At 51.9% G+C, this 22,643-nt stretch overlaps 1 protein-coding gene across 1 annotated transcript in view; it reads right to left on the reverse strand.

The window, feature by feature from the left end:
• Positions 1–18,759, reverse strand: part of LOC144687076 (uncharacterized) — a 64,484-nt gene extending 45,725 nt beyond the window's left edge. Inside the window, exon 1 of the mRNA XM_078552841.1 lies at positions 18,662–18,759. Coding sequence (XP_078408967.1) covers positions 18,662–18,685 — 24 coding nt within the window. The 5' untranslated portion in view covers positions 18,686–18,759. The remainder of the gene's footprint in view (positions 1–18,661) is intronic.
• Positions 18,760–22,643: the final 3,884 nt, after the last annotated feature.

Consider the following 22,643-nt stretch of genomic DNA (forward strand, 5'->3'; position numbering starts at 1 on the left):
ATTATACAGCTGCTCCGCTCCCTCACAGGTAAAATCCGCTCCCGCTCTTTATACAGCTGCTCCGCTCCCTCACAGGTAAACTCCACTCCCGCTCTTTATACAGCCGCTCCGCTCCCTCAAAGGTAAACACCGCACCCGCTCTTTATACAGCCGCTCCGCTCCCTCACAGGTAAACTCCGCTCCGGCTCATTATGCAGCCACTCTGCTCCGTCAAAGGTAAAGTCCGCTCCCGCTCTTTATATAGCTGCTCCGCTCCCTCACAGGTAAACTCCGCTCCCGCTCTTTATACAGCTGCTCTGCTCCCTCACAGGTAAACATCGCTCTTGCTCTTTATAGAGCCACTCAGCTCCCTCACAGGTGAACTCCGCTCCCGCTCATATGCAGCCGTTCCACTCCCTCACAGGTAAACTCCACTCCACTCTTTATACAGCCGCTCCGCTCCCTCACAGGTAAACTCCACTCCACTCTTTATACAGGCATTCCACTCCTTCAGAGGTAAACTCCGCACCCCCTCTTTAATTAGCCGCTCCACTAACTCACAGGTAAACTCCGCTCCCGCTCTTTATACAGCTGCTCGGTTCCCTCACAGGTAAACTCCGCTCCCGTTCATTATACAGCCACTTTGCTCCCTCACAGGTAAACTCCCCTCCCGCTCATTATGCAGCCGCTCCGCTCCCTCACAGGTAAACTCCGCTGCCGCTCTTTATACAGCTGCTCCGCTCCCTCACAGGTAAACTTCTCTCCGCTCTTCATAAATGCATTCTGCTCCCTCACAGATAAACTCCGCACCCGCTGTTTATACAGCTGCTCCCCTCCTCACAGGTAAACTCCGCTCCCTCACAGGTAAACTCCGCTCCCTCACAGGTAAACTCCTCTCTCGCTCTTTATACAGCTGCTCCCCTCCTCACAGGTAAACTCCGCTCCCGCTCTTTATACAGCTGCTCTGCTCCCTCACAGGTAAACTCCGTTCTGCTCTTTATACAGCCGCTCCACTCCCTCACAGGTAAACTCCGCTCCCGCTCTTTATAAAGCCGCTCTGAGTCCTCACAGGTAAACTCTACTCCCGCTCTTTATACAGCTGCTCCACTCCCTCACAGGTAAACTCCGCTCACGCTCTTTATACAGGCATTCCACTCCCTCACAGCTAAATTCCAGTCTTTATACATCTGCTCCGCTCCCTCATAGGTAAACTCCTCTCCCTCTCTTTATACAGCCACTCCGCTCTCTCACAGGTAAACTCTGCTCCAGGTCTTTACACAGACCCTCCGCACCTTCACAGGTAAACTCCGCTCCCGCTCTTTATACAGGCATTCCACTCCCTCACAGGTAAACTCCGCTCCACTCTTTATACAGCTGCTTCCCTCCTCACAGGCAAACTCCGCTCCCGCTCTTTATACAGGTACTCCGCTCGCTCACAGGTAACTCCGCTCACGATCTTTATACAGCGCTCCGCTGACCTCACAGGTAAACTCTGCTCCCGCTCTTTATACAGCCGCTCCGCACCCTCACAGGTAAACTCCGCTCCCTCCCTTTATACAGCCACTCTGCTCCCTCACAGGTAAATTATGCTCCCGCTCTTAATACAGCCGCTCCGCTCCCTCACAGGTAAACTCCGCTCCCTCCCTTTATACAGCCGCTCCGCTCCCTCACAGATAAACCCCGCTCCCGCTCTTTATACAGCCGCTCCGCTCCCTCACAGGTAAACTCTGCTCCCTCCCTTTATACAGCCACTCCGCTCCCTCACAGGTAAACTCCGCTCCGGCTCTTTATACAGCTGCTCCGCTCCCTCACAGGTAAACTCCACTCCCGCTCTTTATACAGCTGCTCCGCTCCATCACAGGTAAACTCCGTTCTGCTCTTTACACAGCTGCTCCACTCCCTCACAGGTAAACTCCACTCCATTCTTTATACAGCTGCTCCGCTCCCTCACAGGTAAACTCCGCTCCTGCACTTTATACAGCTGCTCCGCTCCCTCACAGGTAAACTCCGTTCTGCTCTTTATACAGCCGCTTCGCACCCTCACAGATAAACTCCGCTCCCGCTCTTTATACAGCCGCTCGCTCTCTCACAGGTAAATTATGCTCCCGCTCTTAATACAGCCGCTCCGCTCCCTCACAGGTAAACTCCGCTCCCTCCCTTTATACCGCTGCTCGGTTCCCTCACAGGTAAACTCTGCTCCCGCTCTTTATACAGCCGCTCCGCTCCCTCACAGGTAAACTCCGCTGCCGCTCTTTATACAGCTGCTCCACTCCCTCACAGGTAAACTCCGCTCCCGCTCTTTATACAGCCGCTCCGCACCCTCACAGGTAAACTCCACTCCCGCTCTTTATACAGCTGCCCCGCTCCCTCACAGGTAAACTCCGCTCCCGCTCTTTATACAGCCGCTCCGCACCCTCACAGGTAAACTCCGCTCTCGCTCTTTATACAGCTGCTCCGCTCCTTCACTGGTAAACTCCGCTCCCTCTGTTTATACAGCTGCTCCGCTCCCTCACAGGTAAACTCCGCTCCCGCTCTTTATACAGCCACTCCGCTCCCTCACAGGTAAACTCCGTTCTGCTCTTTATACAGCCACTCCGCTCCCTCACAGGTAAACTCCACTCCTTCACAGGTAAACTCCACTCCCTCACAGGTAAACACCATTCCCCCTCTTTACACAGCCACTCCGCTACCTCACAGGTAAACGCCGCTCCCGCTCTTTATACCGCTGCTCCGCTCCTTCACAGGTAAATTCTGCTCCTTCAGAGGTAAACTCCGCAACCCCTCTTTAATTAGCCACTCCACTAAGTCACAGGTAAACTCTGCTCCCGCCCTTTATACAGCTGCTCGGTTCCCTCACAGGTAAACTCCGCTCCCGCTCATTATGCAGCCGCTCCGCTCCCTCACAGGTAAACTCCGCTCCGCTCTTTATACAGCCGCTCCTTTCCCTAACAGGTAAACTCCGCTCTCGCTCTTTATACAGCCGCTCCACTCCCTCACAGGTAAACTCCGCTCCCTCTCTTTATAAAGCAACTCTGCGCCCTCACAAGTAAACTCCGCTCCCACTCTTTATACGGCTGCTCCACTCCCTCACAGGTAAACTCCGCTCACGCTCTTTATACAGGCATTCCGCTCCCTCACAGCTAAATTCCAGTCTTTATACAGCTGCTCCGCTCCCTCACAGGTAAACTCCTCTCCCTCTCTTTATACAGCCGCTCCGCTCTCTCACAGGTAAACTCTGCTCCTGCTCTTTACACAGACCCTCCGCACCTTCACAGGTAAACTCCGCTCCCGCTCTTTATACAGGCATTCCACTCCCTCACAGGTAAACTCCGCTCCACTCTTTATACAGCTGCTTCCCTCCTCACAGGTAAACTCCGCTCACGATCTTTATACAGGTGCTCCGCTCCCTCACAGGTAAACTCCGCTCCACTCTTTATACAGCTGCTTCCCTCCTCACAGGTAAACTCCGCTCACGATCTTTACACAGACCCTCCGCACCTTCACAGGTAAACTCCGCTCCCGCTCTTTATACAGGCATTCCACTCCCTCACAGGTAAACTCCGCTCCACTCTTTATACAGCCTCTCCCCTCCTCACAGGTAAACACCGCTCCCACTCATTATGCAGCCGCTCCGCTCCCTCACAGGTAAACTCAGCTCCCGCTCTTCATACAGGCATACCGCTCCCTCACAGGTAAACTTCGCTCCTGCTCTTTATACAGCTGCTCCGCTCCCTCACAGGTAAACTCCACTCCCGCTCTTTATACAGCTGCTCCGCTCCCTCACAGGTAAACTCCACTCCTGCTCTTTATACAGCTGCTTCATCCTCACAGGCAAACTCCACTCCCGCTCTTTATACAGGTACTCCGCTCCCTCACAGGTAACTCCGCTCACGATCTTTATACAGCCGCTCCGCACCCTCACAGGTAAACTCTGCTCCTGCTCTTTATACAGCCGCTCCGCTCCCTCACAGGTAAACTCCGCTCGCGCTCTTTATACAGCTGCTCCGCTCCCTCACAGGCAAACTCCACTCCTGCTCTTTATACAGCCGCTCCGCTCCCTCACAGGTAAACACCGCACCCGCTCTTTATACAGCTGCTCCGCTCCCTCACAGGCAAACTCCACTCCTGCTCTTTATACAGCCGCTCCCCTCCTCACAGGTAAACTCCGCTCCCACTCATTATGCAGCCGCTCCGCTCCCTCACAGGTAAACTCGGCTCCCGCTCTTTATACAGGCATTCCGCTCCCTCACAGGTAAACTCCACTCCTGATCTTTATACAGCTGCTCCACTCCCTAACAGGTAAACTCCGCTCTCGCTCTTTATACAGCTGCTCCGCTCCTTCACTGGTAAACTCCGCTCCCTCTGTTTATACCGCTGCTCGGTTCCCTCACAGGTAAACTCTGCTCCCGCTCTTTATACAGCCGCTCCGCTCCCTCACAGGTAAACTCCGCTCCCGCTCTTTATACATCCGCTCTGCTCCCTCACAGGTAAACTCCGCTCCCGCACTTTATACAGCTGCTCCGCTCCCTCACAGGTAAACTCCGCTGCCGCTCTTTATACAGCCGCTCCGCTCCCTTACAGGTAAACTCCGCTCCCGCACTTTATACAGCTGCTCCGCTCCTTCACAGGTAAACTCCGCTCCCGCTCTTTATACAGCCGCTCCACTCCCTCACAGGTAAACTCCGCTCCCGCTCTTTATAAAGCCGCTCTGCGCCCTCACAGGTAAACTCCGCTCCCGCTCTTTATACAGCCCCTCGCTCCCTCACAGGTAAACTCCGCTCCCGCTCTTTATATAGCCACTCCGCTCCCTCACAGGTAAACTCCACTCCTTCACTGGTAAACTCCACTCCCTCACAGGTAAACACCATTCCCCCTCTTTACACAGCCACTCCACTACCTCACAGGTAAACGCCGCTCCTGCTCTTTATACCGCTGCTCCGCTCCTTCACAGGTAAATTCTGCTCCTTCAGAGGTAAACTCCGCAACCCCTCTTTAATTAGCCACTCCACTAAGTCACAGGTAAACTCCGCTCCCGCTCTTTATACAGCTGCTCGGTTCCCTCACAGGTAAACTCCGCTCCCGCTCATTATGCAGCCGCTCCGCTCCCTCACAGGTAAACTCCGCTCCGCTCTTTATACAGCCGCTCCTTTCCCTAACAGGTAAACTCCACTCTCGCTATTTATACAGCTGCTCCGCTCCTTCACTGGTAAACTCCGCTCCCTCTGTTTATACCGCTGCTCGGTTCCCTCACAGGTAAACTCTGCTCCCGCTCTTTATACAGCCGCTCCGCTCCCTCACAGGTAAACTCCGCTCCCGCTCTTTATACATCCGCTCTGCTCCCTCACAGGTAAAGTCTGCTCCCGCACTTTATACAGCTGCTCCGCTCCCTCACAGGTAAACTCCGCTCCCACTCTTTATACAGCCGCTCCACTCCCTCACAGGTAAACTCAGCTCCCTCTCTTTATAAAGCAGCTCTGCGCCCTCACAGGTAAACTCCGCTCCCACTCTTTATACAGCTGCTCCACTCCCTCACAGGTAAACTCCGCTCACGCTCTTTATACAGGCATTCCGCTCCCTCACAGCTAAATTCCAGTCTTTATACAGCTGCTCCGCTCCCTCACAGGTAAACTCCTCTCCCTCTCTTTATACAGCCGCTCCGCTCTCTCACAGGTAAACTCTGCTCCTGCTCTTTACACAGACCCTCCGCACCTTCACAGGTAAACTCCGCTCCCGCTCTTTATACAGGCATTCCACTCCCTCACAGGTAAACTCCGCTCCACTCTTTATACAGCTGCTTCCCTCCTCACAGGCAAACTCCGCTCCCGCTCTTTATACAGGTGCTCCGCTCCCTCACAGGTAAACTCCGCTCCACTCTTTATACAGCTGCTTCCCTCCTCACAGGTAAACTCCGCTCACGATCTTTATACAGGTGCTCCGCTCCCTCACAGGTAAACTCCGCTCCACTCTTTATACAGCTGCTTCCCTCCTCACAGGTAAACTCCGCTCACGATCTTTACACAGACCCTCCGCACCTTCACAGGTAAACTCCGCTCCCGCTCTTTATACAGGCATTCCACTCCCTCACAGGTAAACTCCGCTCCACTCTTTATACAGCCTCTCCCCTCCTCACAGGTAAACACCACTCCCACTCATTATGCAGCCGCTCCGCTCCCTCACAGGTAAACTCAGCTCCCGCTCTTCATACAGGCATATCGCTCCCTCACAGGTAAACTTCGCTCCTGCTCTTTATACAGCTGCTCCGCTCCCTCACAGGTAAACTCCACTCCCGCTCTTTATACAGCTGCTCCGCTCCCTCACAGGTAAACTCCACTCCCGCTCTTTATACAGCTGCTTCCCTCCTCACAGGCAAACTCCGCTCCCGCTCTTTATACAGGTGCTCTGCTCCCTCACAGGTAAACTCCGCTCCACTCTTTATACAGCTGCTTCATCCTCACAGGCAAACTCCACTCCCGCTCTTTATACAGGTACTCCGCTCCCTCACAGGTAACTCCGCTCACGATCTTTATACAGCCGCTCCGCACCCTCACAGGTAAACTCTGCTCCTGCTCTTTATACAGCCGCTCCGCTCCCTCACAGGTAAACTCCGCTCGCGCTCTTTATACAGCTGCTCCGCTCCCTCACAGGCAAACTCCACTCCTGCTCTTTATACAGCCGCTCCGCTCCCTCACAGGTAAACACCGCACCCGCTCTTTATACAGCTGCTCCGCTCCCTCACAGGCAAACTCCACTCCTGCTCTTTATACAGCCGCTCCCCTCCTCACAGGTAAACTCCGCTCCCACTCATTATGCAGCCGCTCCGCTCCCTCACAGGTAAACTCGGCTCCCGCTCTTTATACAGGCATTCCGCTCCCTCACAGGTAAACTCCGCTCCTGATCTTTATACAGCTGCTCCACTCCCTAACAGGTAAACTCTGCTCTCGCTCTTTATACAGCTGCTCCGCTCCTTCACTGGTAAACTCCGCTCCCTCTGTTTATACCACTGCTCGGTTCCCTCACAGGTAAACTCTGCTCCCGCTCTTTATACAGCCGCTCCGCTCCCTCACTGGTAAACTCCGCTCCCGCTCTTTATACATCCGCTCTGCTCCCTCACAGGTAAACTCCGCTCCCGCACTTTATACAGCCGCTCCGCTCCCTCACAGGTAAACTCCGCTCCCGCACTTTATACAGCTGCTCCGCTCCTTCACAGGTAAACTCCGCTCCCGCTCTTTATACAGCCGCTCCACTCCCTCACAGGTAAACTCCGCTCCAGCTCTTTATAAAGCCGCTCTGCGCCCTCACAGGTAAACTCCGCTCCCGCTCTTTATACAGCTGCTCCACTCCCTCACAGGTAAACTCCGCTCACGCTCTTTATACAGGCATTCCACTCCCTCACAGCTAAATTCCAGTCTTTATACAGCTGCTCCGCTCCCTCACAGGTAAACTCCTCTCCCTCTCTTTACACAGCCACTCCGCTCTCTCACAGGTAAACTCTGCTCCTGCTCTTTACACAGACCCTCCGCACCTTTACAGGTAAACTCCGCTCCCGCTCTTTATACAGGCATTCCACTCCCTCACAGGTAAACTCCGCTCCACTCTTTATACAGCTGCTTCCCTCCTCACCGGCAAACTCCGCTCCCGCTCTTTATACAGGTGCTCCGCTCCCTCACAGGTAACTCCGCTCACGATCTTTATACAGCTGCTCCGCTCCCTCACAGGTAAACTCTGCTCCCGCTCTTTATACAGCTGCTCCGCTCCCTCACAGGTAAACTCCGCTCCCACTCATTATACAGCTGCTCCGCTCCTTCACAGGTAAACTCCGTTCTGCTCTTTATACAGCTGCTCCGCTCCCTCACGGGTAAACTCCGTTCCCGCTCTTTATACAGCCGCTCCGCTCCCTCACAGGTAAACACCGCACCCGCTCTTTAAACAGCCGCTCCACTCCCTCACAGGTAAACACCGCACCCGTTCTTTATCCAGCTGCTCTGCTCCCTCAAAGCTAAATTCCACCCTTTATACAGCCACTCTGCTCCCTCAACAAAAAACTCCGCTCCCGTTCTTTATACAGCCACTCTGCTCCCTCACAGGTAAACTCCACTCCCGCTCACTATGCAGCCGCTCCGCTCCCTCACAGGTAAACTCCGCTGCCGCTCTTTATACAGCTGCTCCGCTCCCTCACAGATAAACTCCGTTCCTGCTCTTTATACAGCTGCTCCGCTCCCTCAAAGGTAAACTCCGCTCCCTCTGTTTATACCGCTGCTCGGTTCCCTCACAGGTAAACTCTGCTCCCGCTCTTTATACAACCGCTCCGCTCCATCACAGGTAAACTCCGCTCCCGCTCTTTATACATCCGCTCTGCTCCCTCACAGGTAAACTCCGCTCCCGCACTTTATACAGCCGCTCCGCTCCCTCACAGGTAAACTCCGCTCCCGCACTTTATACAGCCGCTCCGCTCCCTCACAGGTAAACTCCGCTCCCGCTCTTTATACAGCCGCTCCGCTCCTTCACAGGTAAACTCCGCTCCCGCTCTTTATACAGCCGCTCCACTCCCTCACAGGTAAACTCCGCTCCCGCTCTTTATAAAGCCGCTCTGCGCCCTCACAGGTAATCTCCGCTCCCGCTCTTTATACAGCTGCTCCACTCCCTCACAGGTAAACTCCGCTCACGCTCTTTATACAGGCATTCCACTCCCTCACAGCTAAATTCCAGTCTTTATACAGCTGCTCCGCTCCCTCACAGGTAAACTCCTCTCCCTCTCTTTATACAGCCACTCCGCTCTCTCACAGGTAAACTCTGCTCCTGCTCTTTACACAGACCCTCCGCACCTTCACAGGTAAACTCCGCTCCCGCTCTTTATACAGGCATTCCACTCCCTCACAGGTAAACTCCGCTCCACTCTTTATACAGCTGCTTCCCTCCTCACCGGCAAACTCCGCTCCCGCTCTTTATACAGGTGCTCCGCTCCCTCACAGGTAACTCCGCTCACGATCTTTATACAGCTGCTCCGCTCCCTCACAGGTAAACTCCGCTCCCGCTCTTTATACAGCTGCTCCGCTCCCTCACAGATAAACTCCGTTCCTGCTCTTTATACAGCTGCTCCGCTCCCTCAAAGGTAAACTCCGCTCCCTCTGTTTATACCGCTGCTCGGTTCCCTCACAGGTAAATTCCGCTCCCGCTCTTTATACAGCCGCTCCGCTCCCTCACAGGTAAACTCCGCTCCCTCCCTTTATACAGCCACTCCGCTCCCTCACAGGTAAACTCCGCTCCCTCCCTTTATACAGCCGCTCCGCTCCCTCACAGGTAAACTCCGCTCCCGCTCTTTATACAGCCGCTCCACTCCCTCACAGGTAAACTCCGCTCCCGCTCTTTATAAAGCCGCTCTGCGCCCTCACAGGTAAACTCCGCTCCCGCTCTTTATACAGCTGCTCCACTCCCTCACAGGTAAACTCCGCTCACGCTCTTTATACAGGCATTCCACTCCCTCACAGCTAAATTCCAGTCTTTATACAGCTGCTCCGCTCGCTCACAGGTAAACTCCTCTCCCTCTCTTTATACAGCCACTCCGCTCTCTCACAGGTAAACTCTGCTCCTGCTCTTTACACAGACCCTCCGCACCTTCACAGGTAAACTCCGCTCCCGCTCTTTATACAGGCATTCCACTCCCTCACAGGTAAACTCCGTTCCACTCTTTATACAGCTGCTTCCCTCCTCACCGGCAAACTCCGCTCCCGCTCTTTATACAGGTGCTCCGCTCCCTCACAGGTAACTCCGCTCACGATCTTTATACAGCTGCTCCGCTCCCTCACAGGTAAACTCCGCTCCCGCTCTTTATACAGCTGCTCCGCTCCCTCACAGGTAAACTCCACTCACGATCTTTATACAGCAGCTCCGCTCCCTCACAGGTAAACTCCGCTCCCACTCATTATACAGCTGCTCCGCTCCCTCACAGGTAAACTCCATTCTGCTCTTTATACAGCTGCTCCGCTCCCTCACGGGTAAACTCCGTTCCCGCTCTTTATACAGCCGCTCCGCTCCCTCACAGGTAAACACCGCACCCGCTCTTTAAACAGCCGCTCCGCTCCCTCACGGGTAAACTCCGTTCCCGCTCTTTATACAGCCGCTCCGCTCCCTCACAGGTAAACACCGCACCCGCTCTTTAAACAGCCGCTCCCCTCCCTCACAGGTAAACACCGCACCCGCTCTTTATCCAGCTGCTCTGCTCCCTCAAAGCTAAATTCCACCCTTTATACAGCCACTCTGCTCCCTCAACAGGAAAACTCCGCTCCCGCTCTTTATACAGCCACTCTGCTCCCTCACAGGTAAACTCCACTCCTGCTCACTATGCAGCCGCTCCGCTCCCTCACAGGTAAACTCCGCTGCCGCTCTTTATACAGCTGCTCCGCTCCCTCACAGATAAACTCCGTTCCTGCTCTTTATACAGCTGCTCCGCTCCCTCAAAGGTAAACTCCGCTCCCTCTGTTTATACCACTGCTCGGTTCCCTCACAGGTAAATTCCGCTCCCGCTCTTTATACAGCCGCTCCGCTCCCTCACAGGTAAACTCCGCTCCCTCCCTTTATACAGCCACTCCGCTCCCTCACAGGTAAACTCCGCTCCCTCCCTTTATACAGCCGCTCCGCTCCCTCACAGGTAAACTCCGCTCCCTCCCTTTATACAGCCACTCCGCTCCCCCACAGGTAAACACTGCTCCCGCTCTTTATACAGCTGCTCCGCTCCCTCACAGGTAAACTCCGCTCCCGCTCTTTATACAGCTGCTCCGCTCCCTCACAGGTAAACTCCTCTCTCGCTCTTTATACAGTCGTTCCAGTCCCTCACAGGTAAATTCCACTCCTGCTCTTTATACAGCCGCTCTGCTCCCTCACAGGTAAACTCCACTCCCGCTCTTTCTACAGCCGCTCCGCTCCCTCACAGCTAAATTCCACTCCTTATACAGCTGCTCTGCTCCTTTACAGGTAAACTCCATTCCCCCTCTTTACACAGCCGCTCCGCTACCTCACAGGTAAAGTCCACTCACGATCTTTATACAGCTGCTCCCCTCCTCACAGGTAAACTCCGCTCCCTCTCTTTATACAACCGCTCGCTCCCTCACAGGTAAACTCCACTCCCTCTCTTTATGCAGCTGCTCCGCTCCCTCACAGGTAAACCCCGCTCCCGCTCTTTATACAGCCGCTCCGCTCCCTCACAGGTAAACCCCGCTCCCGCTCTTTATACAGCTGCTCCGCTCTCTCACATGTAAACTCCGCTCCCGCTCTTTATACAGCAGCTTCCCTCCTCAGAGGCAAACCCCGCTCCCGCTCATTATACAACCGCTCCGCTCCCTCACAGGTAAACCCCACTCTTGATACAGCCGCTCCACTCCCTCATAGGTAAACTCCGCTCCCGCTCTTTATACAGCCGCTCCACTCCTCACAGGTAAACTCCGCTGCCGCTCATTATGCAGCCGCTCGCTCCCTCACAGGTAAACTCCGCTCCCGCTCTTTATACAGCTGCTCCGCTCCCTCACAGGTAAACTCTGTTCTGCTCTTTATACATCTGCTCCGCTCCCTCACAGGTAAACTCCACTCCGCTCTTTATACAGGCATTCCGCTCCCTCACAGGTAAACTCCACTCCATTCTTGATACAGCTGCTCCGCTCCTCATAGGTAAACTCCGCTCCCTCACAGATAAACTCCGCTCCTGCTCTTTATACAGCCACTCCGCTCCTTTACAGGTAAACTCCACTCCCTCACTGGTAATCTCCTCTCCCTCTCTTTATACAGCGCTCCGCTCCCTCACAGGTAAACTCCGCTCCCGCTCATTATACAGCCGCTCCACTCCCTCACAGGTAAACTCCGCTCCCACTCTTTATACAGCTGCTCCGCTCCCTCACAGGTAAACTCCGTTCTGCACTTTATACAGCTGCTCCGCTCCCTCACAGGTAAACTCCGCTCCCTCACAGGTAAACTCCGTTCTGCTCTTTATACAGCTGCTCCGCTCCCTCACAGGTAAACTCCGTTCTGCTCTTTATACAGCTGCTCCGCTCCCTCACAGGTAAACTCCGCTCCCTCACAGGTAAACTCCACTCCCTCACAGGTAAACTCCACTCCACGCTTTATACAGGCATTCCGCTCCTTCACAGGTAAACTCCACTCCCTCACAGGTAAACACCATTCCCCCTCTTTACACAGCCACTCCACTACCTCACAGGTAAACACCGCTCCCGCTCTTTATACCGCTGCTCCGCTCCTTCACAGGTAAATTCTGCTCCTTCAGAGGTAAACTCCGCACCCCCTCTTTAATTAGTCGCTCCACTAACTCACAGGTAAACTCTGCTCCCGCTCTTTATACAGCTGCTCGGTTCCCTCACAGGTAAACTCCGCTCCCGTTCTTTATACAGCCACTCTGCTCCCTCACAGGTAAACTCCGCTCCCGCTCATTATGCAGCCGCTCCGCTCCCTCACAGGTAAACTCCGCTGCCGCTCTTTATACAGCTGCTCCGCTCCCTCACATGTAATCTTCACTCCGCTCTTTATACAGGCATTCCGCTCCCTCACAGATAAACTCCGCACCCGCTCTTTATACAGCCGCTCCGCTCCTTCACAGGTAAACTTCAGTCCCTCACAGGTAATCTCCTCTCCCTCTCTTTATACATCCACTCCGCTCCTTCACAGGTAAACTCCGCTCCTGCTCTTTATACAACTGCTTCCCTCCTCACAGGTAAACTCCACTCCATTCTTTATACAGCTGCTCCCCTCCTCACAGGTAAACTCCGCACACTCACAGGTAAACTCCGCTCCTGCTCTTTATACAGCCGCTCCGCTCCTTCACAGGTAAACTTCAGTCCCTCACAGGTAATCTCTCCCTCTCTTAATACATCCACTCCACTCCCTCACAGATAATCTCCTCTCCCTCTCTTTATACATGCACTCCGCTCCTTCACAGGTAAACCCCAATCTTCATACAGCCACTCTGCTCCCTGACAGTAAACTCCGCTCCCTCACAGGTAAACTGCGCTCCCGCTCTTTATACAGCTTCTCCGCTCCCTCACAGGTAAACTCCTCTCTTCATAGGTAATCTCCGCTCCCTCACACGTAAACTCCGCTCCCCCTCTTTATACAGCCACTCTGCTCCCTCACAGGTAAACTCCGCTTCCGCTCTTTATACAGCCGCTCCGCCCCCTCACAGGTAAACTCCACTCCCTCACAGGTAAACTCCATTCCCCCTCTTTATACAGCCGCTCCACTACCTCACAGGTAAACTCTGCTCCTGCTCTTTATACAGCTGCTCCGCTCCCTCACAGGTGAACTCCACTCCTGCTCTTTATACAGCAGCTCCACTCCCTCACAGGTAAACTCCGCTCACGATCTTTATACAGCTGCTCCCCTCCTCACAGGTAAACTCCGCTCCCGCTCTTTATACAGCTGCTCCGCTCCCTCACAGGTAAACTCCGTTCTGCTCTTTATACAGCCGCTCCACTCCCTCACAGGTAAACTCCGCTCCCGCTCTTTATAAAGCCGCTCTGTGCCTTCACAGGTAAACTCCGCTCCCGCTCTTTATACAGCTGCTCCACTCCCTCACAGGTAAACTCCGCTCACGCTCTTTATACAGGCATTCCACTCCCTCACAGCTAAATTCCAGTCTTTATACAGCTGCTCCGCTCCCTCACAGGTAAACTCCTCTCCCTCTCTTTATACAGCCACTCCGCTCTCTCACAGGTAAACTCTGCTCCCGCTCTTTACACAGACCCTCCGCACCTTCACAGGTAAACTCCGCTCCCGCTCTTTATACAGGCATTCCACTCCCTCACAGGTAAACTCCGCTCCCGCTCTTTATACAGCTGCTTCCCTCCTCACAGGCAAACTCCGCTCCCGCTCTTTATACAGGTGCTCCGCTCCCTCACAGGTAACTTTCGCTCACGATCTTTATACAGCCGCTCCGCACCCTCACAGGTAAACTCTGCTCCCGCTCTTTATACAGCTGCTCCGCTCCCTCACAGGTAAACTCCACTCACGATATTTATACAGCCGCTCCGCACCCTCACAGGTAAACTCTGCTCCCGCTCTTTATAGAGCCGCTCCGCTCCCTCACAGGTAAACTCCGCTCCCGCTCTTTATACAGGCATTCCGCTCCCTCACAGGTAAACTTTGCTCCCACTCTTTATACAGCTGCTCCGCTCCCTCACAGGTAAACTCCACTCCCGCTTTTTATACAGCTGCCCCGCTCCCTCACAGGTAAGCTCCACTCCACTCTTTATACAGGCATTCCGCTCCCTCACAGGTAAACTCCACTCCTGATCTTTATACAGCTGCTCCGCTCCCTCACAGGTAAACTCCACTCCTGATCTTTATACAGCTGCTCCGCTCCCTCACAGATAAACTCCACTCCGCTCTTTATACAGCCGCTCCACTCCCTCACAGGTAGACTCCGCTCCCCCTCTTTATATGGCTGCTCCGCTCCCTCAAAGGTAAACTTTGCTCCCACTCTTTTTACAGCTGCTCCTCTCCCTCACAGGTTAACTCCATTTCACTCCTCCTCTCGTACTCTCCTCTAGGTGCTGCTGACTGCCTGTCCCAGGGTTGTCCTCTTGCACTCTCCTTGCTGCTGTCTGTGATAATATAAGAGACAATTCCAAAAAGCTGGGAAGAATCATGGAACATGGCTGTTTCAAAAGGGATCACTTGCCCTGTGGGTGAAGAGTAAGGTTTAGTGTGAAATGCATTCGAGCTGTGAAAGAGAGGCTAAAGGGTGGAGTCCAGGGATAGCAGCTACCTGAAGCAATCATTTATAATTTGCCACTGAATATTTTCTTGCCCCACCGCTCCTCCCCCACAGGCTGTTGCTTCATCGACTTCTTCCTTCTCAGATTTGTCTCCCTTGTGGTGATGTTTGCCATCCTTCTCTTGGTGCCTTCACTCCCGGGCCTTGTTAGTGGCCATGGCTGCAAAGCAACAGAAGAAGTAGCCATGGTTCACATCACATGGTCCTCCTGTCTAAGTGAGCCAGCCAGTACAAACAACCCCAATGGGATCCTAATGGTACGTTGGCACGTTCTCATATGTACCCTCATGTGTACCCTCATATATACCCTCAGGTATATACCCTTATATGCACCCCCATATGTTTGATCGTTAATCATCACCCTCTATTACTGTCTCCCTTTAAATCGGTATAATTGCTGACCACAACAGAACTTCTGACCCACCTGCTTTTGCCAAATCCTTCAGCTGCCCTTTAAGTAAATGCCTTGCCACAAGGGGTGTATCTGAGCCTTGGGCCTGAATTTTTGCAGAGACAGAAGGGCTCTTTCGCCAATGGTATGTAGCCAACACAGACACAATGGGCTGAATGGCCTCTTTGTACAATATAGGGCTTCAAGGCAGAGATCTGTGACCCTATGCTTGCAATGTGGCAGAGTGCCCAGTGTGGTACAGAGATCGCCGCTGGTCACCTGCAAACAGTCAGCAAGGAAAATTCAATGTGGTGCTGACTTTCCTCACCAGTTAAGGACAGCGCACATCAAAGTTCATAGTTGAAGATGAGGACGCAACAGGTATCAAAGTTTATCTACAGCAGGTTTGATTAAACAAATTTAGAAGAAGCACAGCATATTATATTATATATTACATTATATATTGTATTATATTATTATCTTATATTATACACCCATATCATATTACACTCATTTTATACTAATGCACATCTTCCTCCTGTTCCATTCTTTCATCCTCCTCCTTTATCCTATCCTCCTCATCCATAACGTCTTCCTCCTCCTCATCCATCACGTCTTCTTCCTCCTCCACCACATCTTCCCCCTCCTCCTCCTCCTCCACCACATCTTCCCCCTCCTCCTCCTCCTCCACCACATCTTCCCCCTCCTCCTCCTCCACCACATCTTCCCCCTCCTCCTCCTCCATCACATCTTCCTCCTCCTCCTCCTCCACCACATCTTCCCCCTCCTCCTCCTCCATCACATCTTCCTCCTCCTCCTCCTCCATCACATCTTCCTCCTGCTCCTCCTCCACCACATCTTCCTCCTCCTCCTCCATCACATCTTCCTCCTCCTCCTCCTCCTCCTCCATCACATCTTCCTCCTCCTCCTCCTCCTCCATCACATCTTCCTCCTCCTCCTCCTCCATCACATCTTCCTCCTCCTCCTCCTCCACCACATCTTCCTCCTCCTCCTCCTCCATCACATCTTCCTCCTCCTCCTCCTCCATCACATCTTCCTCCTCCTCCTCCTCCTCCATCACATCTTCCTCCTCCTCCTCCTCCTCCATCACATCTTCCTCCTCCTCCTCCTCCTCCTCCATCACATCTTCCTCCTCCTCCTCCTCCTCCCCCATCACATCTTCCTCCTCCTCCTCCTCCTCCATCACATCTTCCTCCTCCTCCTCCTCCACCACATCTTCCTCCTCCTCCTCCATCACATCTTCCTCCTCCTCCTCCATCACATCTTCCTCCTCCTCCTCCTCCATCACATCTTCCTCCTCCTCCTCCTCCTCCAACACATCTTCCTCCTCCTCCACCACATCTTCCTCCTCCTCCTCCTCCTCCACCACATCTTCCTCCTCCTCCTCCTCCACCACATCTTCCTCCTCCTCCTCCTCCATCACATCTTCCTCCTCCTCCTCCTCCTCCTCCATCACATCTTCCTCCTCCTCCTCCTCCACCACATCTTCCTCCTCCTCCTCCTCCATCACATCTTCCTCCTCCTCCACCACATCTTCCTCCTCCTCCTCCTCCTCCACCACATCTTCCTCCTCCTCCTCCTCCTCCACCACATCTTCCTCCTCCTCCTCCTCCACCACATCTTCCTCCTCCTCCTCCTCCATCACATCTTCCTCCTCCTCCTCCATCACATCTTCCTCCTCCTTCTCCATCATATCTTCCTCCTCCTCCTCCTCCTCCACCACATCTTCCTCCTCCTCCTCCTCCACCACATCTTCCTCCTCCTCCTCCTCCACCACATCTTCCTCCTCCTCCTCCTCCACCACATCTTCCTCCTCCTCCTCCTCCACCACATCTTCCTCCTCCTCCTCCTCTATCACATCTTCCTCCTCCTCCTCCTCCACCACATCTTCCTCCTCCTCCTCCACCACATCTTCCTCCTCCTCCTCCTCCTCCATCACATCTTCCCCCTCCTCCTCCTCCATCACATCTTCCTCCTCCTCCTCCTCCACCACATCTTCCTCCTCCTCCTCCACCACATCTTCCTCCTCCTCCTCCTCCATCACATCTTCCTCCTCCTCCTCCATCACATCTTCCTCCTCCTCCTCCATCACATCTTCCTCCTCCTCCTCCTCTATCACATCTTCCTCCTCCTCCTCCTCCACCACATCTTCCTCCTCCTCCTCCATCACATCTTCCTCCTCCTCCTCCATCACATCTTCCTCCTCCTCCTCCATCACATCTTCCTCCTCCTCCTCCATCATATCTTCCTCCTCCTCCTCCTCCACCACATCTTCCCCCTCCTCCTCCATCACATCTTCCTCCTCCTCCTCCATCATATCTTCCTCCTCCTCCTCCTCCTCCACCACATCTTCCTCCTCCTCCTCCATCACATCTTCCTCCTCCTCCTCCTCCATCACGTCTTCCTCCTCCTCCACCACATCTTCCTCCTCCTCCTCCTCCATCACATCTTCCTCCTCCTCCTCCTCCATCACATCTTCCTCCTCCTCCTCCTCCACCATATCTTCCTCCTCCTCCTCCGCCACATCTTCTTTTCCCTGTAAATTGTCCTCCTGCATATCTTCCTGCTCCTCTTCATATTTGCCCCAAGATAATCAGCACCTCCTGATTTATTGATTACTTAAAGTGCTGACCACATGAGTCACTATGGCTGAATTCCACTATATCACCTACAGGGTAAAATCAGCACCCAAGCAGCAACAGACCAAAAATGGGAACCGAACATTTTTGCACCTTGTGCATCAGCATGTACAGCAATGTTCACACATAAAGGCACATGCTAATTTAGTGAATCATGTAAAAGAATTGTGACCAAATTCATTTCATTTCTTCTTCCTCTGCCCTTGCAAATTATACTTCTCATCTTATAAACAGTGGCGTTTCGGCTACATTGTTGAGATTTCCTTGTGAAAGATTTTCATAGAGATTAAAAAGCTAAAATTCGTTTTAACCATACACGTACACATCATGTACCAACAGTTTAGCCATGGGAGAAGGTTGGAATGACAAAGGCCATTAGGATGGTGCATCATTTGCCTCTCAAACATATGGGCTTATTTCAAACAAAATATATTCACACAAGACCAAGTAAATATTCGAGAAATTTTACTTTCATGCACTTCTAAAATATAACATTTTCACTCCTTCCCCCTTTTACTGCTTCTTTTAGATTTGAATATGATGACTGTACCCAGCCCCCTTCCAATAGGGGGAAGCAAGTGAAACAATTCTGACTTTGCAGTTGGTATGTCAGTGATTCTCCCATTGAAAGAACAACTCCATCTGAAAGCAGGGACAGAAACCATTGACTTTCAACTTTCCAATTCCATGGGCATTTTTTGCTGCTGTGCTGCATGTCATTCAGATCATTTCAAACGGTTAAAAGAATGAAAGACTTGCATTTATATTTTGCCTTTCACAGCTTCAGGACATCCCAGAAACAGGGCAGAGCAAGCAAAGAGGAAAAAATCTGGAAGATTATTATTTTCAGTACTGTACCGGTGTTCCAAGCTGGTCTGTCATGCATTTCACATTTTGTATATATTGACAGAATCGTTCATTCAGCTCCTGTAGCTGAGCTTTCTCTGACTTTTGACCAATAGATCCACATTGCGCCATCTTGTTAGCTGCAGAAAACAAGTGGTTCAATTTACTGAAAGGTATTTTCAAATAGCGGGAATAGTGTCGCAAACTCTGGGTTCACCACATAAATCACACACGAATGTATCCATACTGCAGTTTAGCCTGACATTAAAGCTACGGTTAGATTGCCTTGAGACAGCAGGTTGTCCAGAGTGGGGTGCAATTTAAGCCATCTGCAGTGAAAACAATGCATAACCCTCATCTTCCCAGGATTCATCAGAGTTGGCAAGACAAAAATCTCATGGTAGGCACCCATGTGGTTCACAACTCTGCACATTGCATACCAACTGTGCATGAAGGGACTGGAATCCCTTCCTCTTCAAGAAATATAAAGGCTCCTTGAATGGGTCCCACCTACACCACCCTGAATCTTGGGGAAGCCAAAGAACACTAGGCAATCCTTGCTAGCTGCACCTGAGATAAGCTGCAAGCTGAGAAGCACATTCTGACCACCGGGCACTATTTCCCCTGCACAGGACCTAACACTGGGGTTGTGTCACCACTGTCCCTTGATGTGCAGTAGAGAATGCTGCACTGTTGGAGGTGCTATGTTTTGGATAAGATGTGAAACCAAGGTTCTATCTGTCCTCTTAGGTGGACATAAATGATCCTGTGACCCTATTCAAAAAGACAGAATTTCTCCTGGTAATATTTATCACTCAACCAATATTAAAACAGATTACTTTTAGAAAGAAAAACTTGGACTTATATTGTGCTTTTTATGGCCTTAGGATGCCTCAAAATCCTTCACGGCCAATGAAATACATTTTTGAATTGTATTTAACATTATAATGTAGGGAAACATGTCAGCCAATTTGCACACAAGATTTGCACAACAAAGAGCAATGGGATAATGGGCAGAATTTTTCCGTCGGTGAGCAGGGGGCGGGGCCCGCTTGCCGACGTGTAAAATGACGCGGGATGACATTGGGCAGAACCCCCGACGTCACCCCGCCCCATTTAAATTTTCAGGAAGGTGGGGGCACAGCAAAATCAGCTGCGGGCCCGCCGACCTGTCAATGGTCAATTGAGGCCACTGACAGGATCATTGAAACAATTAAAGGACCTTAACGTTGGTGGGCAGGCCAGGAGCCCCGGCGGGCAATAGAAAAAACATGAAACCTCATCCAGCGGCGGGATGAGGTTTCATGAGGGGTTTTAAAAAGTTTAATAAAGTTTTAGTGTAATTTATGAACATGTCCCATCTCATTGTCACATGAGGGGGACATGTTAAGGATTTTTTTTTTCTATTTTTAATATTTTTCTAAGTGTCAGCGATCTCCCTGAGGCAGCACTTAGCCTCAGGGAGATGTGCACTCTTTCGTGTGCATGCACGAAAGAGTGCACTCTCGCTTTTGGGGAATCCCCCCGCCCACACAGGGACCACGTAGCGCTTCCCACTGGACATCACGCTGGGCGGGCCTTAATTGGCCCGCCCACATAAAATGGCAGCGGGGCCCGCTTCTCCGGCAGGGATCAGCTCCCTGCCAGCCGGAGATTGGCTCGAGCCCACCCGCCTGTCAGGCAGAAAACTCTACCCAATGACTGAATAATCTGTTAGTTGAAAGTAAATGTTGGCCAGAACACTGAGAATACCCCCACATTTCTTTGGGATTACTTATGTCAACTTGACGGGGTAGAATGGGCCTTAGCTTAACATCTCATCTGAAAGGCAGCTTCCTAGAGTGCAGCATTTCCCTCAGTAATGCACTGGGAGTGTCAACTCTCTGGTAGCAATCTCTCTTTCTGCACAAACTATTTCTGATCAGATATGTCCCAACAATACCAACTAATTTCATACACCTTGCAGAAAATGCTTTCATGTTCCTTCAAAAAGCATTTCCCTCAAACTAATGTGCCGGACTGACTTGGCACCTATTCTGCCTTGTGCACTAAACCACCAGTCTCATCCATGCTGTTGTGGAGAGCAAAGGCTAGTTGTTTCTCTGCAAGAGACAGAGTGTAGTACAGAGTCACCCTGCACTTCCCTTGCAAAACTCCCAGTAGTCAGTTCCATAACAACACTGCTGGGGGCGGGGGGAGTCAGCTGGGGGACTAATTTAATTAAAAGCAAAATACTGCAAATGCTGGAAATTTGAAACAAAAACAAAAATTGCTGGAAAAACTCAGCAGGTCTGACAGCAGCTGTGGAGAGAAAGAGTTAATGTTTCGAGTCCAGGTGACTCCCCTTCTAATTTAATTTCTGCGCAGCCCATATCATGAGGGACAGTGAGAAACTAAGTCAAAACAAACCCATAAAAAGAAAGAAAACACAGCTGCTGTGGTTCTGCAGTAAATATTGGAACTCCACGAGCGTGACTTTAACTCTTTGGAAATTGTTCTTCCCATGTCTAGGTGACACATGAGGCAGACAAGCACACAGGCTATGTCTGTCTCCATAGCTAGGTTTACCCGGAATAGATCACTAGCCTGATGCCAGAGGCTATTGCTTGAAGGGATAGTTGACCAGGCAACTCTCCCTCTCTTACCCCCTGCCCATAGGTGTACTGGAAGGCTTTACACATTGATCCTCGACCTGTTTAACCATGTTACGAACACACCTTCCATGGCCATTGAGTCTTGGAGTGGGACTCAAACTCAGGGCTTCAGGCTCAGGGGCAGGGGCATTACCCACTGGCACCACAACACCCCACCCTCAGAAATTATACTGCAATTAAAAGCAGTTTCTCTGCTGCCCACTTTCATCATTCTCCATAGTCCATACATGGCCCTCCTGAAAGAGGTGATAAATCCGGCTAACAACCCGTCTATGTAAAAATGCCAACAAAAAAAAAAGAGCGGGGAAAAACTCCGCAGGTCTGTGGAGAGAAACAGGTCAATGACCTGTCATCAAGACCTGACCTGCTGAGCTTTTCCAGCTTTGTTTTCTTATTTCATGTTTCTAGCATCCGCAGTGTTTTGTGCTTGTTTGTAAAAATGCCTTCGTTACAGAAACAATCCAGAAACAATGGATATCGGTCATGGATTGGCAAATATAATCATCAAGTGCAGATATTCCAATGAGGGGGTCAAATACAGACAAGCAGCAATAAACAAGTGCTGCTTCATGTACCACTATAGGCACACCAGGCTCCAAAAATAAATTCAACTACAAATCCAAAAGGTACAGTGTGGTATTTACAACTTTGGTAATGGTACTATTAAGATTTGTATAAACAGGAACATAGGTACAGGAGCAGGTCATTCAGCCCCTGGGGCCTATTCTCTTATGCAAGTACATAATGACTGTATCTTAACTCCGTTTTCAGTTCCATATTCCTTATCTAACAAAACTCCATCAACCTCAGTTTTAAACGCCCCAATTAACCACATTCCAGACCGTTTTGTGTGATGAAGTTTGTCTGATTTCGCTCCTGAACAGACTGGCTCTAATCTAAAGAATCATTCTCCGCCCTGAGGACACGGGGGCTCTGTATTTGCCGGCTCAGAATCTTATATCATTTTAAACACCTCCACCTGGCCACCCCTCAATCTTCTGCATTCATGGGAACCAGCACCAAACATCTGGAACCGGTCCTGAAACCTCTCATTTCTGTTATCATCCTGACACTATCTTGTGTCTCTAAGAGTTGCTCAGACCCCCCTCTACCAGACTTGGGACTGGGCACATAGACAGCTGCAGACTGCCTGTGATGTACCTTTATCACACACCGTTATAAACCGGTTCACCCCCTCCCAGGGAAAGGGTCCAGACAGAAGATGTGAGCCTGTGTGGAGACCCCCCCCCACCCCGCCCCCCAGCCCCGGCTCCAGCTGCAGGGAGATGGGACTTTACCTGCACCGCTGCCGGCTCCGCTCTCCCGCCGCTCCGGGGCCA

Source organism: Cetorhinus maximus, chromosome 12, assembly GCF_964194155.1.
Source record: "Cetorhinus maximus chromosome 12, sCetMax3.hap1.1, whole genome shotgun sequence".
NCBI classification, from domain to species: domain Eukaryota; kingdom Metazoa; phylum Chordata; class Chondrichthyes; order Lamniformes; family Cetorhinidae; genus Cetorhinus; species Cetorhinus maximus.